The sequence below is a fragment of the Tigriopus californicus genome, chromosome 11 (genome assembly GCF_007210705.1).
Source record: "Tigriopus californicus strain San Diego chromosome 11, Tcal_SD_v2.1, whole genome shotgun sequence".
NCBI lineage: Eukaryota > Metazoa > Arthropoda > Copepoda > Harpacticoida > Harpacticidae > Tigriopus > Tigriopus californicus.
The window spans coordinates 6,465,858-6,481,510 of NC_081450.1; the positions used below are offsets into that span (position 1 = coordinate 6,465,858).

Here is a 15,653-nt window from a genome sequence, read left to right on the forward strand (position 1 = left end):
CTGGGGCCTGTTTTTTAATTGCCAAGAGAGAAACTAAAAACTAAATGCCAATCTGAAGCGTGAAAAAAGGAACGAGTAACGTGTACTTTTGGGGTTTTAAGGTTGTTACAATTACGACATTTTAAAATGTAATGGGATGACATTTTCTTTTTCAAAAAAAAACACGAATTACTGTAATTTCGTTACTTGCAATTTTGTTACAGCTGCCCTGGCATTATGGCTGGAAATGATCAGCAGTAGCCTTTTACAGAAACTTGAGGGAGGAAACCAATCTTAGGTAATTTGTATTTGTATTTAAAAATATTTAAGCCGTGTGGCTTTTATGCCAAAATGCCTAAATATTTGTTTTAGCCCCGTTTCTTAATGAGATCCAAGCCCACCATTACCACTAATCGATAAACCTCCAGCTAAATTGCGACCTCTATGTCTTGGCTAACATGCTGAGGGTGGACGTTGCGCTTTCAAGTAAGATGCCTTTCTTAGAAATTTAAGGTTGCGTGAAATTATCTTGCTCTCATTAGCAGATCTGGTACGAGAAAAAACTCTTAGAAATTTCATTAGTTTAGACAAGTCAAAGTCAGCGCCAACGAAAGAGCAACTTACAATTGATTTGAAGAAGACATTAGAATGAGTGATCAGTTACTTTGGCGAACCTTTTGGAGAGTAAAGAGGCAACACTACCGGGGACTATTAAAACGGATAACTTTGAAGAGACCAAGAAGAAAGTCAAGGCCATGACCAAGCCTAAAATGCAAAAGACCTTTAAGAGTAATTCTACTGGGAAAAGACAAAGGAGTCTAGTAGTGGTCGATCTCCTCCCCAAATTTAGCAGGATTTCTAAGCTGGCGTTGGAGACGATTCTGGAGCACCGTGAAGCGGAACGAAGTGATCCCTCGGCATCGTATCTCGCCAAGCTGGGATGATTACATGACACCTTGTACTCTATTAGGGGACGGTTCAGTGGCTGAATTGGTACCCTCTTTTCTTTCCGGAGTGGAGACAGAACCCATGAGGGCTGTTGAGTGCGTAGAGACTCTCGACGATGAACATTGGCGAACCCCCGAGGTAGTCGACTCTTACCAAGCTGCCAGGGCCATTATTGATCCCCTTTTCTTGCATATCGGTCTGGAAATAAATTTTCCGGAGGCAACCCCCAACTGGAGTTCAAACCTTTGGGCCGCAAAACAAGAAGGTCAAGGTGCTGGAACATCATCCCGTGGTTTCAGTGGCGGTTCTCATTCTGCCAACCGAAAGAGTGCCAGTAATGTACCGTATGTTATTGTAATAAATTTTCATGTACACTCTGACACTTGGACTGACGTATTAAGTTTGCGCGGTTTTCACTTTAGTTTATGTCCAGTTTGAGGAACCCTGGTAGCTTTCCACGAGGTTGAAATTTGCTGTGATAGAAATCGGGAATCAAGATTTAGGATTTCTATGTGGACAAGAATATGGAATCGAAGTGGGTAGTTGATCCGTATTCAATTGAAGTGGTCATGTGCCTGATTCCAATTTTCAATTTCCAGATTTCGAAGTCAATCTGATCGGTCAGTCCGGTCAGTCAGATGAAGCGCACAGAGGCTGGTGAAACCTTGGAAGACCAGCCACGTCCTGGAAGGAGAAGCTATGTGTCAAAAGTTATCAAAATTCTCATCTCTAAAAGCGTTGGGAAAGGAGGCCAATCCAGGAGGTAACTTGCTTCGAGACTGACTTCATCTAGTTACCCTCTATCCAGAGAGACAGTTCGAAGACACCTAAAGACCACCTTTATGGCAAAATCTTACAAAAGGCCCCAGGAACAGCTCCTCTTGCAGCAGATGAAGGAAGCCCGATTGTGGTTTGCCAGGAATCGCAAAATTAGACCATCAAAGAATGGAGGCGAGTCTTATGGAGGGACGAAAGCTACTTCTACCTTTTCCCTTTAAAGCATTCATCTACCGACCGTGCTTGGCCATTCAACAAGGGGGATGTTCCTTCAACCAACACTATCAAGCATTCTCCCAAATTAATGGTATGGCGAATGTTCTCCTTTGTGGGGGTCTTTGAGCCCCATTTCGTACCCCAAAATGTCAATATCAGTGCACAATACTATAGACGGAACATTCTAGCAAAAGAAGGCCTCGATGCCATACCCAGGAGGCTGAAAACAGGTGGAATTCGGAAGCACCGCTTGCTGCCATCAATGTCCGATGCAATTTTCATGCAATGGCCTAGCAACTCACCAAACCTCAATCCCGCCCCCCAAAAACTTGTGGTCCATCATGAAAGAGGAAGTCGCCAAACTTCCACCATCCCCCAGCTTGCCCTAATTTTGAAGACCACTTACAAAGGTGTGGGCAGACATCGATCCAAATGTGGATATGCATCTTTTGCCTACGTGACTTAACATCCTATTGTGTCGCTCATTGTAGTTTATCTGGTTGTTTATTGCATACAGGGAGAGGTACAAAGGAGACTTGTGTAAAGCAAGGGCTGAACTATGGAGAACAGCGAGTGAAGGGGGGCAATAGAAATTCAGGAAAATTACTTTTCTCTAAAGTTATTGCAATTGAACAACACTGATGAGTTTGTGCTCGTTTTAGCGCCTTTTTCAAAATGCTACTTTTCATGACAAGGTTTGCATGATCATATCGAGCCGAATTTATTCGATAAAAGGGACTCAAAAATATTCAAATTTTTGCTACAGTCGTTTGGTAACGCTCCAATATGTGGTCAATATATCGGAGACTGAGGACGTTCCAGATTTCCTCCCTTTGTCAGATCGGGTCTCAAAGAATTCGCCGTGCTTCCCGTTTACTTCTCCACTGTCAAATGGTTAGAGGATTGACACTGAAAGTCTTTTGCCTCCCCGGCCTCTTGCCAGCCTGATTCAACTTGCCTTTTTTTAGTTTGGCTCTGGCCTCAAAATGCGCTCGCTTGGCAATTTTGGATATGTTTCCAACGTTTCAGCCAATCATATTGAGATCCAAAACATGAAAATTACTGTGGATCAAAGCCCACAAACCAAAATGAAGACATGTTCTTACAGAATAGAGAAGATTTCCAATTTTCCGTCTACTAATGTACGAATCACTCTTGGTGGAGCGAGCAACAATTCAAGCATGTGCCAATCCAGATGGTATCTTAGGGCGGATTTACGTTAGGATGGAAAAGCAAGGTTGAATCCGGTTTGAGGATTGAAATAGGAGTGGTGCTGGGGCGAGTCCGGCAGAAAACTTGAGTCTAGCAGAGGGCTTCAGTCTTTCATTGTACTTAGGTCGAACAGAAAGACTTATATTGAGAAAAGCTCGTCCCAGCACCATTCCTACTTCATCCCTCAAATCGGATTCAATCTCGGTTTTCCATACTGGTGTAAAGCCGCCCCTACATTCAAAAATATACTTAGAACCATGCTTTCATAAAAATCTTATTCCCCTACGTCGTCAAAGAAACGTTCCAGGATATTTGTGCGACAACCCCACCCTTCCAGCGGTTCTCATTCTGTAACAATCCCCGTTCTTGTTCAAATTTTGCCAGGTCGATTTTCGCACCATGTTGACACTTGGTTTTCTCTTTCATCAATTTTTGGGATGTTTAATTTACGTACCAAATCCTAATATACAAGCAAGAATGAACTCACAATGTGACCTACAAACCAAACAGTGCGAGTACGGTTGGTTATCCATATGAATTGATTGTAATTCAAGGAGGCAAGACCGTTTTGCTTATCTTTTTCAAACTTCATCTTTGATCAAACTCTCGCGCTTGGCTTGGACATAATTTTAAGCCCAATTGCCAACAAAGAAATAACGCAGTCCTGCTACCAATAATAGCATTCTAAAACGTATCAATCTTAGTAACAGTATACATCTAATAATTTTTAGCCAAAGCTGTGCCGATGAAATCGCAGCTAAGAGTTGCCAAAGAGTTGGCATGATGTTCCCAACCCGATCCAGGCTATTTTCGTACTTTTGATTAACTCCGACCAAAGCTGACACATCTATCCGAACGATTGGTAGTGGAAAATGGCTCCATTGGGATAGAACTACGTCGCATCCATGAAAGACTTGTTCGTTCGCTGTGGATATTGGGATCTGGTAGCGTTACTTCTTGGTCTCATTTTCGTCTTCCTTGTGAGCTTCTACAAGGGTACTACTCTATCACCACTGCACTTTCAACGGAGAGAGCGCGATGGACGACGTCATTGAAAACAAAAATCTGGAGGAGAAGGTGCTCGTTGATGTACTTGAGGAGCGCTCCGACTTCTTCCCGGTAGAGAATGATCTCAGCATCCCTGATTACGCTCAGGATTGCCAAGAGCAGGACCGATAATAAGTCTGACTACCACTGAGCGAAAAACATCCATGGGGAGACAACCACTTTGAAATGAAGTCTCAGAGGACGTTTCCAGCTTGTTTGCTTGAATGTTTCGGGTGGAGACGGCATCCCTGGTGGCGGCGAGTTTTGCTCATGAGCAGGTGAACCCGCAGTATTGAGTGTGTGATGAGCCCTTGAGGAGCTGAAGTCATGACAGGTCATTCCGTTCAATTCCAAAACAAAACTGATACCTTGGTAGACCCCTGAGCTTTGGAGTGAGCCGTGAGAGAATTTGAAAAATATGTGATTTACCGTCATTACTTTTTCGCCGTATGTGATGCTCTTTTCGATCAGTCGGTTGAACGCGCCATGCCTAGTTCAACAAGGCGACAGTGTATTTTGTATCCAAATCCAACCTAAAGATCACAGCCAATCGTGAGTTTCTCACATGAATCCATCTAACCTGATCAATGAAGATCACAGCCAATAGTAAGTTGCTCACACGAATCCATCTAACCCAATGAATGAAGACATGATTGGCCTAGACATGAACCCATAACTCAGCATCATTCCTATCCACCCAGCGAATTTCGTATTTTCATGCTAATGCGATGGGCTGGTTCGGAAAGTCTTGCATTAGTTTTGCATATTTGCCATAGCCAAGAACAGTTGGAGTCAAATCAGATTTATATTTGTCAATTTTCTTTCAAGGCTACAAGGCTGTTAGACAATTGCTCAAGTCTTTCTTTGTATTTATCCCTCATTGAGAAACGCCTTATCCCTTGTTATCTTTTGTCACTTTTTTGATCTGGAATTGGCGACAAAAAACAAGCAAATATGCACGTATAGAGGCATCACTATCATATATTCGCATCTATCCTAGGAGTTTTTCTACCTTCTGGCCAATTAGTCTAGAAAACGAGACGAAGTATTTCGTTTCTACCAGCTCTTGAAATTTAATTTTTCCTCTCCGGTGGGTGTGTTTAGGACAGATAAAGACATCTTTTGTCCAACTGCTTTCACCATTTAGTATATACCCCCTCACCCCACCCAAACCGAGTCCCGAGTCCAGAGATTGACTGGGTCGTAATATATTCAGCTTCCAATTCAGTGTTTGCTCCTAGTTTGCCGGGATGAAATCGGTGTTTTCAAAACACATCTGGCATGTTCTTGTTTCTTGTTCCTGACTGAACTAGAAATTCCTGGCACTTCAACGAGCGAGTGTACATGTCGAGCTACGAACCCTTTATTGGATAGGTTTGCAAATGAGGTTCGACAATACTAAAGTTGTAGGGCAATACCTTTTCTACGGTTGTTTCATTCACGCGATCTTATTGCACGAGTACTAATGTTGGTGACCATCAATCTGAAAATAAAGATAACAGAACTGGCCATTGCTGGAAGCAGGGAGTGATGTAACCTATTCTATTAAAACTCAATTCTCCGCCTTGCGAAGGATTTCAAGCTTAACCTAGATTACCTGAAACGTGAGCCCATTAATGCCCCCTGGCTGGTAGTGGGCACCTGAGAGTTCGGTGAGTAATAGCAAGCCTTTATATGGATCATCCAACATTTATCTAGCGAAAGAGGGGTTCCGCCGAACTTCCTCTCATTTTGCACTGCTTTTAACTTGAACTCTCGTCAATGAACGGCGAGAGATTTCTTCCTTTTCTGAAACATGTGATCAGCTCGAAATGCGTGTGAAGATGAAGCTCGCACAGAATGATCCATCCGAGATGAAATCGGTTCTGATCAATTTTGTTGCAAGTGAAATCTAATGTCCATTTCATGGCTTGGTTTTGAAGGGGTTCTCTGAAATTCCTGAACTTTGATGCCCACGAACTTCATGGCAATCGGGCGAGAAGTGAAAGAGAGAACACGGGGATGACGATTGTGATAATGCTGTTCAAGTGTTCGTTCCAGAGAGAGTCAATGCGTTGGTTAGTACGTGTAATCGAGAATGGGCGTGAGTAGATTGTTGGTCTAGTACCTGCTAAGGGCGAAATTTTTCTTCCATTTCTCTTGTTTATCTTCTTCCTTACTATGAGATCCTCTAAAGGAGACAATACTGGTCGTGAGAGGAATGATGAGCAGCTATCAGAAACTGGCAATCTCTCTCAGTTTGGAATTTACAACCCACATGGCACCCAAGCTCGTACGTACCCATGTATGCCGGCTGTGCATGTATGTACGGTATAGGTGGATGGTGGCTGATGCTTTCAGTAGCACGAGTAGTTGTTATACATGTACAGTAGTAGTAGCATCCGATGTAGTAAGAATTGTAGATGCACATGTCCAAAGGTATTGATTTGACATCTTGAATGGCCATTTAGGGGAATGGTCATCACGGCAGGCAAATCGTTGAAACGAATCATAAATCCCCAATCAAGGCGGTCATTTTGAAAGCTTCCCAGAGTCAGGTGGGGAATGCATGTCCCAATGACACAGTCACTTTGGGATGTGCCAAATCACGGTTTTTAGTGCCAGAGGCAGGTTCTCAAGACATTTCTTGCGTCAATAGGATGAATTGGACGTCATCGTCTTCTTCAACCACATCAAGTTCTTGAACAAGCTCACTTCCAGGAAATACACGGTCTCCAAGTCTGGTTTTCAGAGTTTCCTTCAATAGCTTCAGCAACCAATTGCTTCTTACTTATGCTTCCGGACTGTCAACGAATGATGATGAGCTTATTGACAGGACAACGTTAGCGCCAATGTGATATTTAAGATCTGAGAGCACAGGCAAAGCTAGAAATTTGAGGTGAATTATAAGCCCTCAGATACATGATTGGATGAATATTATTATCTCAAGATCTGAACGTTAACAGGGGAAAGATAAAAAGTTCACGGTAGTACCGAAACTTAGATGAACTGAATAGCTTCATTTGGATTCCAGTCGTACACAAGAATGTAAGCAATTGCCTCAAATGTTACAATCCTTCCTGAGATTTACAAAAAAGCATTTCCCGTTGCGTAATTGATTCGTGATCAAAGGGTTGCCCAAGCCAAAGGTCATCTCGCTGAGTTCCTCAATCTTCATGAATCCCCCGTCGATATCTTTATGCAAATACAAATTTGGCCTCAAGACATGATTGGTATGAAATGGCCGTACCTCCCACGTTTCAAAGTGCACCCATCCAGGTCCAAATCTTGGGGTTTTGGAGGAGGAAATTCTACTCACTTATTCCAGCCAAATGTTGACAATTTACCTGCCAAGATGAAGGTGCTTAACATTTTTGTATTTTGTAGCGCCTGGTTTGTTCTTTGTCTGCCATGCATGTTAAATTGTGCTAGAAAGAAATGAACATCTGGCTCCCAATTTCTTCACACTCCTTTTCCGACAGAGTTTTTGCATTTAAATTCACTGGCCTCAAGCTGCCTGTTGATCCTGGTGGCTCTTTCCAAAGCGGAACCCAACCCGGGTCTTTTCACGCTGATTCGCTTCTTAGTTCTCACCCTTTCTAGGCTCGTGTTTCAAAAGTATCGGAGTGTCAATCCGGTTCCACATACTTTATTGGGTTCTTTTATCCAAGTTTTGGGCACGGTCTCCTCCAAATGTGGCAAACAGATGTAAAAAGGAGCTTATTAGCCACAGATAGCCAAACCTCAAGGGTTTTGAACATTTGTTCAAGAGGGGATTTTGAGGCCAACCAAACTTGCTTCGGGTAGAATGTGAGATAAAGTGGGTCACCACGATAACAAACTGAACATTTGCCCAATCGTTATTTCGTTATTATTTTCAGACTTTGGAGGCATGAACAACCCGGAGTATTTCTTCTTGACATCGTCCATGGATGGGGCTCGTGCCAAATTAGGAAGGCCTCCTTTACCGCCCCAAAACGAATCTCAAGGCCCATCAGCTGGCGTTTCTGAGGCTAAGATCGTCTCCAAAGGCATAAATATAGCGGGGAGAGTGAGCAAATTTGAGAAATTTGCTAGAGACTCTCGCCAAAGTGAGTCTACGGAGAGCCTTGAAAATCAGTTATGGTTCTATAAAGATGGTGTTCGTTCACGATCGGCTTCAAATTCGAAGAGGACCAAAGTGGACGTGGGTTCAATAACTCGATCCAAATCCGTGACCTCTTCTGACTTGGCCTTTTCCAACGTATCTTTAGTTCGGATTAGCTCGAGTGAAATACAAGTTCCCAAATCCCCCGTGCTTGTGCATCGCAATTCCATGGAGAGGTCTCAAGGTCAGAGTTGGGAATCCTCATCACCAAAATTGACGGCGAGTTGTGATAGTGGCCGAAACTCAAGTGGAGATTCCCCTGAACCCGGATTGCCTCCTAAAAGACCTCCCAGAAAAGATAATCGTGCAAGATCGTGCTCCAACAAGACTGAAAGGCCAATTCCTCCTCCGAGAACCAAAAGCCCTGCCCAGAAAAAGGAAGCTGTGCAACGACAACAGCAGCAACAACAACAACAACAACAACAACAACAACAACAACAACAAAAAGTTCTGGAGAAGAGTGCCAACACCGAAGACGATGCCAAGAGTGGCCATAATCGAGGCATCGAGAAGTTGAAACGTCAATTCTTTGAACAAGTAAGACATGCGATTATTGATTTACACTTCACCGTAAAGCCCAATCAATAAGTAAGAATCAAGTGGCCAAATTCATCAAATGATCTGTAAAATACGGGACCCTGACAAACATTCGTCAATATTTGATGTCAGAGCAACACTGTGAATGTAATGCTCTCGACCTCTGATAGCAGTGTGCTAACTAAGTAATGGGTAGAGCTGTTTATCTTTCCTTAGCTGATAAGCTATGTGATTGGCCTTCTGTTCTTCAATTGATTTAATGCCGGATAAACATCGAAAGCCACTGCTTGTAAGAGGTAGAAAATGTGAGGCTTGACAAATGAACCGACCATGATTTCTTTCGTGATTTTTTAAAGATTTTTTTTTTTGACAGAGTCGACCGGATCTATTAAGGCAGGCAGGGATTTACCAATATCCTTCTACGTTGACTTTAACCTATCTGTAGCTATTTATAAGACTCGCTCGCATTGTTGGAGATGTCAAACTTGCCTTTGAATTTTAAAATGAGCAGGATTACGTAAAATACAAAGTGGCGCGCTCCTTCGATGGGGTGAGGACCTTGCGGTCAAAATGTATTAGTATCCTCTTCAACGTTCAATGAATCTTCTTACATGTAGAAAGTGGAATTCTCATGCCTCTTGAAATTCTAGTTTATTGGGAAGTATGAAAAGTTGCAGACTTGTTACCCGCTATTGGGAAAGTAACCCCAGCACTAGGTAATTGATTATGAAATTTATAAAAACTGGAATTTTTTCAATTGGGGTTCTTTCCTCCGTCAGGTGGCCTCATCTAAGGGAAAATATTATATTACTAAACAAGAAGTTACTTTGGCTAATGATCACAGTACTACAACAAACACGTTCATGTTTTTAATATTACATCTGCTCATTCATAAAACGGCCACTATTTGGAGGTTTTGCCTACTCTGCTCTTGTTGGGCCTTACTTACTAGAAGTTGCGTAAGTTTCAGTCATTTTGTTCAACCCCTAGGGGCGTAAAATAGCAAATGTAACGAAATTGGTAATTAATATCTCCCCGTAAAACGTGGGCTTACAAGAAGTTGATTTGATGTTGATCAAAAAGTAACGTGCTCTAGAAAACAGCTGTTCTATTTGGTATATTTTGTTGGGTCCGTCGCTATCTTTATGTATAAATATGCATTCAAAATGATGTCGAACTTTCGATCTGTGCTAACAATACAGATGTGGTAGCCAAATGAAAACTTGACTTGAACATTTCGCTATAAAACTTGACTTGTTTTGCAAAAAAAAAAGAATTTGAAAGCGGATTTGTAAGTACCTAAGTAGAAGATTTAGACATGATTTAGACACGCAAAACTAGTTAACCCATACTTTTTGATGCACTTTTTATGACATCTCGACATGCAATGGCATCCATAAAAAGCCTCTTAGATTGATTTTTCCTAAGTTCTAAGCTGATCCCTCTGAAATTAGTTTTCAGCACAACTAGTTTAGAACTACCGGGGTTTAAAACGACCGACAAAAACAGCCGACAAAAACGGTATGATCCTATGAAAAAAAGTGTTTCTCAATGGATCAGCTCTGCTCTGCTTCGTTTGTGTTCACCAAGATGGTGACAAACTTACACATGGCTCTGACGAATAGCTTACCCTACTTTCTCAGATTTGACAGCACTCGTTGTAGAGCATAACTTCAATTCACGCGAGTGAAATCGTCGACAAATGCTGGCATGTTGATGAATTGACCGGAATCCCAGGGAAAGTGAACTGATTTCTTTGTTTTCCCTAATTACACTGGCCTTTGTCTAATTGAGTTGTGGTGATGCAAGTCATTCATTATGAAGATCTTCTGGCTTTGTTCCCTGACTTCAGGTACTCGAAGAGCTAGTCAATGAAAGGATGTCTGTCCAAGTGAAATCTCATCCCACTTTTCAATCTGACTGAAAATGACTTGAGACTTGAGAGTAGGGGTTGGGGGTGAACGAGATGGATTAGATACTCTCCCCAATGTTCTGGTAATGAATGGATTGCTAGTACGAGTATTGCATTATATGTACTTCTTTGCAGAGAGTGGGATGCGGGAGTCCAGACTCCTCCACCTTTACATTGACTTGTGACATTGATTGAAACCCTCACCGTAATATCACAACCGTCATCGGTTCACTCCACCTTTGCTTTGCTCTGGATCTCGTGATTTTTTAATTTCAACCATTTTCACAATGGCACTAATTACACATTAGTGCACACCCTGGCGAAAGACCAATCCCAATGATACGGACCAAAGGATGTCGATTTCAATGATTCCCTGTTCTCAAAACAAGTCATCAGAGCCCCCAACTTTGGCTCCTCTAACGAAGATGACCTTCTGAAACGACTGCTGTGGTTTACTAATTCAAGATATTGGGTGGTAAGGGGAAGAAGCCAAACTGAATGCCTATAATCTTTCAAATTTTGTAATCACATTGACTTCCACCCACAAGCGAGAAGCTATTGGTCATCCAGGCTTCAAAGATGTGAGGAATCGTTTCAAAACACCATTAATCATTGTTCTCTATTCGTCTATTATTCATCCACCTCTTGAAAAGTAGGAAATGGCCCGGCCAATTCGAAATAGGAAACGAGTGTTCGTGATTTTTTGAGCACCTGTTCCGTGATTTAAACTCTTTGACTAAGCTCTTGAGTGATCGGAGCCCATTTTTTTAAGCCATGGGGTGAATCTTAGATCGAGAAAAGCTCGTACTACACTGCATATGTTGGATCTTTTCTCGATCTTAGATTCACTCCTTGCCTTTAAAAAAAACGGGCTCGGGTCTCGGACATTTTTTTAATATTTTCCCTCATGCTTAACGATCAGTAGCTTCCAAAAACCAACATGGGAGCCCTCCAAAAAATAAACAGAACTTTGTTTGTTAGCCAGAATTACATTTTTCTTTCTTTTTGACAAATTCGTAGAAATGGAGTAAAGATATATCTGGGAAACAGGTGGTCCTTCAAGATAACCGTTATGAGGCCATCAAGCAAAAACATTAAAAGATACTGTGGAAGGAAAATTCCTGTCTCCAACATAGAAGGGCTAAAACCAAGATTGTTATATATATAGGCTTAAACTCAAAGTGTTTCCAGTAAAGCGTATCCTCAACAAATCATGTTTCTTGGCATTGTTTGTCTTTGGACTGATTCCCTCAGTTGACATTGACTTAGAGGAAACGAAGCAATAATCTTGATCGACCATACTCTAAAAAGACAAAAGAGTTTCATATCTTTCAACCTCGCTTTTGAATGGAGTAACGCATTTCCACTCGTCGTTCTGACTTTTGCACCTACATGGTTTGACCCAAACAAGAGGGCTTCTCCAAATACCTCTCAAACTTGAACCATGAAACAGGTTGAGAGCACTAGTTCTACGGTGCGGTTCGTCATTGTGTGGTTACATCGAGGACTACGTGACTTTATGTTCTGAGAATTGAACTGGCACACATCCGAAATCAAGGAACGAGACTTGGCAAGTTAAAATGCTATTCAAACTGAAATATGTGTAGAGAACTTAATAAACATATACTGTATTAACCCCACATTTTAGCATCGTGTCTTAATGTGGCGGGAAGAATGGTGCAATTGAGTGTATTTCTTGGTTTCCTGGACATTACCACATTTATTGGTCAATTGATGGCATTCCTGTACCAGTTCAATACCACTTATGTGACATTACTGCGTTAAAGATATTTTATCAACTAACGACTAAAAATTGGTTGCCATCCTTTAAGTTTAAAATAATGCGGTGTTGGGTTGCATGATTTTGAAACCAGCAAGCTTCATGAATTACCGATATACCTTTCATGCATTGATATTACGTGTATGGTAATTTGATTCACATCTAAAGACCCAAGGACTGTAATGGTCCCGTTCAAAATGCATGTTATCTTACAAGTTAAATCTCCGTTGCAACAAACACCCGGGACGAGTTCTTCAGAGTTCTTACTTCGTGGAGATAGGCGCTTGGAACTTATCCAGCATGAAAATACTCCTACCAATGTTCGCGGTGGTTGCTCATTGTGGGTAGCGTCCAAGGTTGTTAAAAGATTGACTTAAAATTGCAATTAACAGGGCAAAAAATACAAAGGAAATGAAAAATGCAGATGTCTTTCGGTCTCTTTACTTTTTGAAATAGAATAGTAAAACAAAATATGGAAGAGCAAGAAATGGAAGTAGGCAAAATTGGAGAAAAACCTGGAAAAGGGTGCATATACTTTCATTATATGCCCTCTATTTTACAAAATCGTGATAGCGTGCTTTATTTCTCACCTAAATTATATTGGAGACGGCAGGCTAAACAGTGCAGTGGGCTAAGTTACTGAAAATTTACTCTGAACGAAAACAGCTTGCGTCATAGCAAAACTTTAATGATTTTTACTACAGAACAGAACAACAAGTTGGTGCTTTAGTCAAGAACCAACTTCCAAATACTTTACTTGATATTTGATATTTTCTATGTAGTAAGAAATAAAAAATAATGAAAAAGAAAGAGACGTAATCTTCAAAGTTTGTGGAAAAAGCGAGATAATAAAGTTTGTAGAAAAAGGAAAAAGACGAGAAGCAAGCAAAAGCACCTAATAGGGCAAAAGACAAGAAGTCGTTTGTAATGTTTTTAACTTTTGTTTTTAACTGCTTCCAAGAAAAAAAGAAAGCAAAATAGATAAAAAAGGGTAGATTTTTGAATCAAATCAGTGACAAATGCTAATGAAGAAAATTTTCAAACGGGGTGACTAATCCAACCCAGCCAATTGTCGACCAATCGTCCAGTATTGTCAAGTTACTTGAATAAATCATGAAGGCTAAGCTGATATAAGATTTGGATAGCAATGACATTATACCCTCGGGGCAACACGGGATCCGCTCGCGTCACATTACCATTACGCAACTGATTCGGCATATCGACAATATTATATCAAAATTACAAACTCATGACTTGGTTCATGTATCAGTATATCTAGATTTTAGGAAGGCTTTCGACAAAGTGGACCACGGGCTCCTACTCTAGCGTTTAGTTTCAAACGGTGTTCACGGGGAAGGTGTTAAATTTCATAAAAGGGTTTTTAACAGAGGGTAAACAATGTATTAGAGTGGCTAAAACAACATCTAGCAACAAGCTCCACTGAGTCTTGTTACGCAGACGACACCAAGTTGGTCTATGGAAGAACAGATGATTGCACTTCGAGGTTAGGGGACGATTTGAAAACTATATATAAATGGGTATCGGCAAATGATATGGCTTTTAATGGTATTAAATTTAGTCTTATATCATTCAGTAATGTCCCCGCAGGTTTAAGGTACGTAGACAGAGGGGAAACCCCATTCAACAAGTTGGGTCAGATCTGGGGGGTGATCATTCTGGATACTAGAAAATTCGATGAGTACATTTCAGTCAAGGTAGCGAAGTCCTTTCAAACATGCGGATGGATTTACCGAACATTTAAATCCCGCGATTCAACGACTATGCTGACTCTTTTCAAATCTATTGTTCAACCCCATCGGGAGTATGCAACTCCTGTTTGGGCACCAGTGGGCTATGCAGGAACTCAAAGAGTAGAGATGGTCCTACGAAGTTTTTCCCGTAGGATATCTGACATGCGTAACCTTCTATTGGGAGAGGCTAAAACAGCTAGGACGTAACAATACTCAACGAACACATAGAATATTTCCTATTTGAAATGTTCTTAAAAGCATTGACAAACCACCTCCGAATCCGGGAATATATTTTAACGAGAATGACCGTAGGGGCTTATATAATGAAATTAGACTAATCAAAACCATGAAATCCTCGTTCATTCTATATAGAGCTCCTAGCCAATATAATCCTTTACCCTCCTACCGTAGACGATTCTACTTCTTAGATGATTGAATGCCATCTTTTAAAGCCGATTTGGATCAGTTTTTGAACCAAATTCCAAGACCAGGCCTACGTACAAGGCCCATCTCGATCTGACAATTTTTGTTCATTGCAGGCTTAAATATTTTACCGTGCTTGACCTTGCCCACCATCCCGTGGGCAATTCATGTCTTTTAATTTCTTTTACCGGGGATTCCATTCCTTTTTTGGCGACAAATCGGAAAAAAACCGATGAAAAAAAAAGAAAAAAATCGGGAAAATGAAAAAAGTGCATTGGCATGTGTTGAACAACTCTGACAACTTCCAAGCCTTAAATGCGAAGCAAGAGCGTTCAAAAAACTCTTAAAAGAGTTTTTGCATATTATGGAGCCTAAGAATAAAAAATGAAGTGAGCTTAATTTGCAGTGGATTTAGTCAGGTCTGAAATGCGGAGGGTTCAAAGAGAAAAGCTAAAAAATTGAAAATTTAGACAAAAACAAACACACATAACGCACATGGAACAATTCGAGTCATTTGTGATTACTTGCAATGTCTCGAACCATCAGATGATAAAGAATATGACATTTACCTTATGTAGATGGGAGTATATGTATTTGGTAATCTTTATCCCTTGGCCATTTTATCAAGGTTTGGTTTTCTAATGATATGTCTTGAAAGTGAATGAGCAAAAAGGAAGCATTAAATTCCGATTCCCTAACCCTCTAACATCAGTACACTAACTGGACTGGGCAATTTTGTGAGAATCTCAAACATTGTGGTTAAAAAAAAAAATTTAAACTTCGAATCAGATGGATCTTGTTTGTTGCAATGCAGATTTTGGATGATATAGCGTGTGAGATTTATCCGAGAGAGAATCCTGGAGTTTGATGGCGTAAAATTTATGTCCTGAGAAAAAAAAGAGCACACGTGTAACATCAGATTACAATTGTTACCAAAAATGAAGA

General features: G+C 41.0%; 1 protein-coding gene across 1 annotated transcript; it reads left to right on the forward strand.

Annotated features, from left to right (window-relative positions):
• Window positions 1-1,721: 1,721 nt before the first annotated feature.
• LOC131891063 (uncharacterized) lies at window positions 1,722-12,861 on the forward strand. Its single transcript, XM_059240560.1, has 4 exons — window positions 1,722-2,011; window positions 2,109-2,330; window positions 8,040-8,842; window positions 10,890-12,861. Exons 1-4 carry the CDS (start codon window positions 1,873-1,875, stop codon window positions 10,947-10,949), a joined length of 1,224 nt encoding a protein of 407 aa, XP_059096543.1. The 5' UTR covers window positions 1,722-1,872; the 3' UTR covers window positions 10,950-12,861.
• The last annotated feature ends 2,792 nt before the right edge of the window (window positions 12,862-15,653 follow it).

Coding starts and splice junctions, on each gene's coding strand:
- LOC131891063 (XM_059240560.1), top strand. CDS start 1,873: ATGGAGGCGAGTCTTATGGAGGGACGAAAGCTACTTCTACCTTTTCCC. Junction 2,012..2,108: donor AGCATTCTCCCAAATTAATG/GTATGGCGAATG, acceptor GGAACATTCTAG/CAAAAGAAGGCCTCGATGCC. Junction 8,843..10,889: donor AACGTCAATTCTTTGAACAA/GTAAGACATGCG, acceptor ACTTCTTTGCAG/AGAGTGGGATGCGGGAGTCC.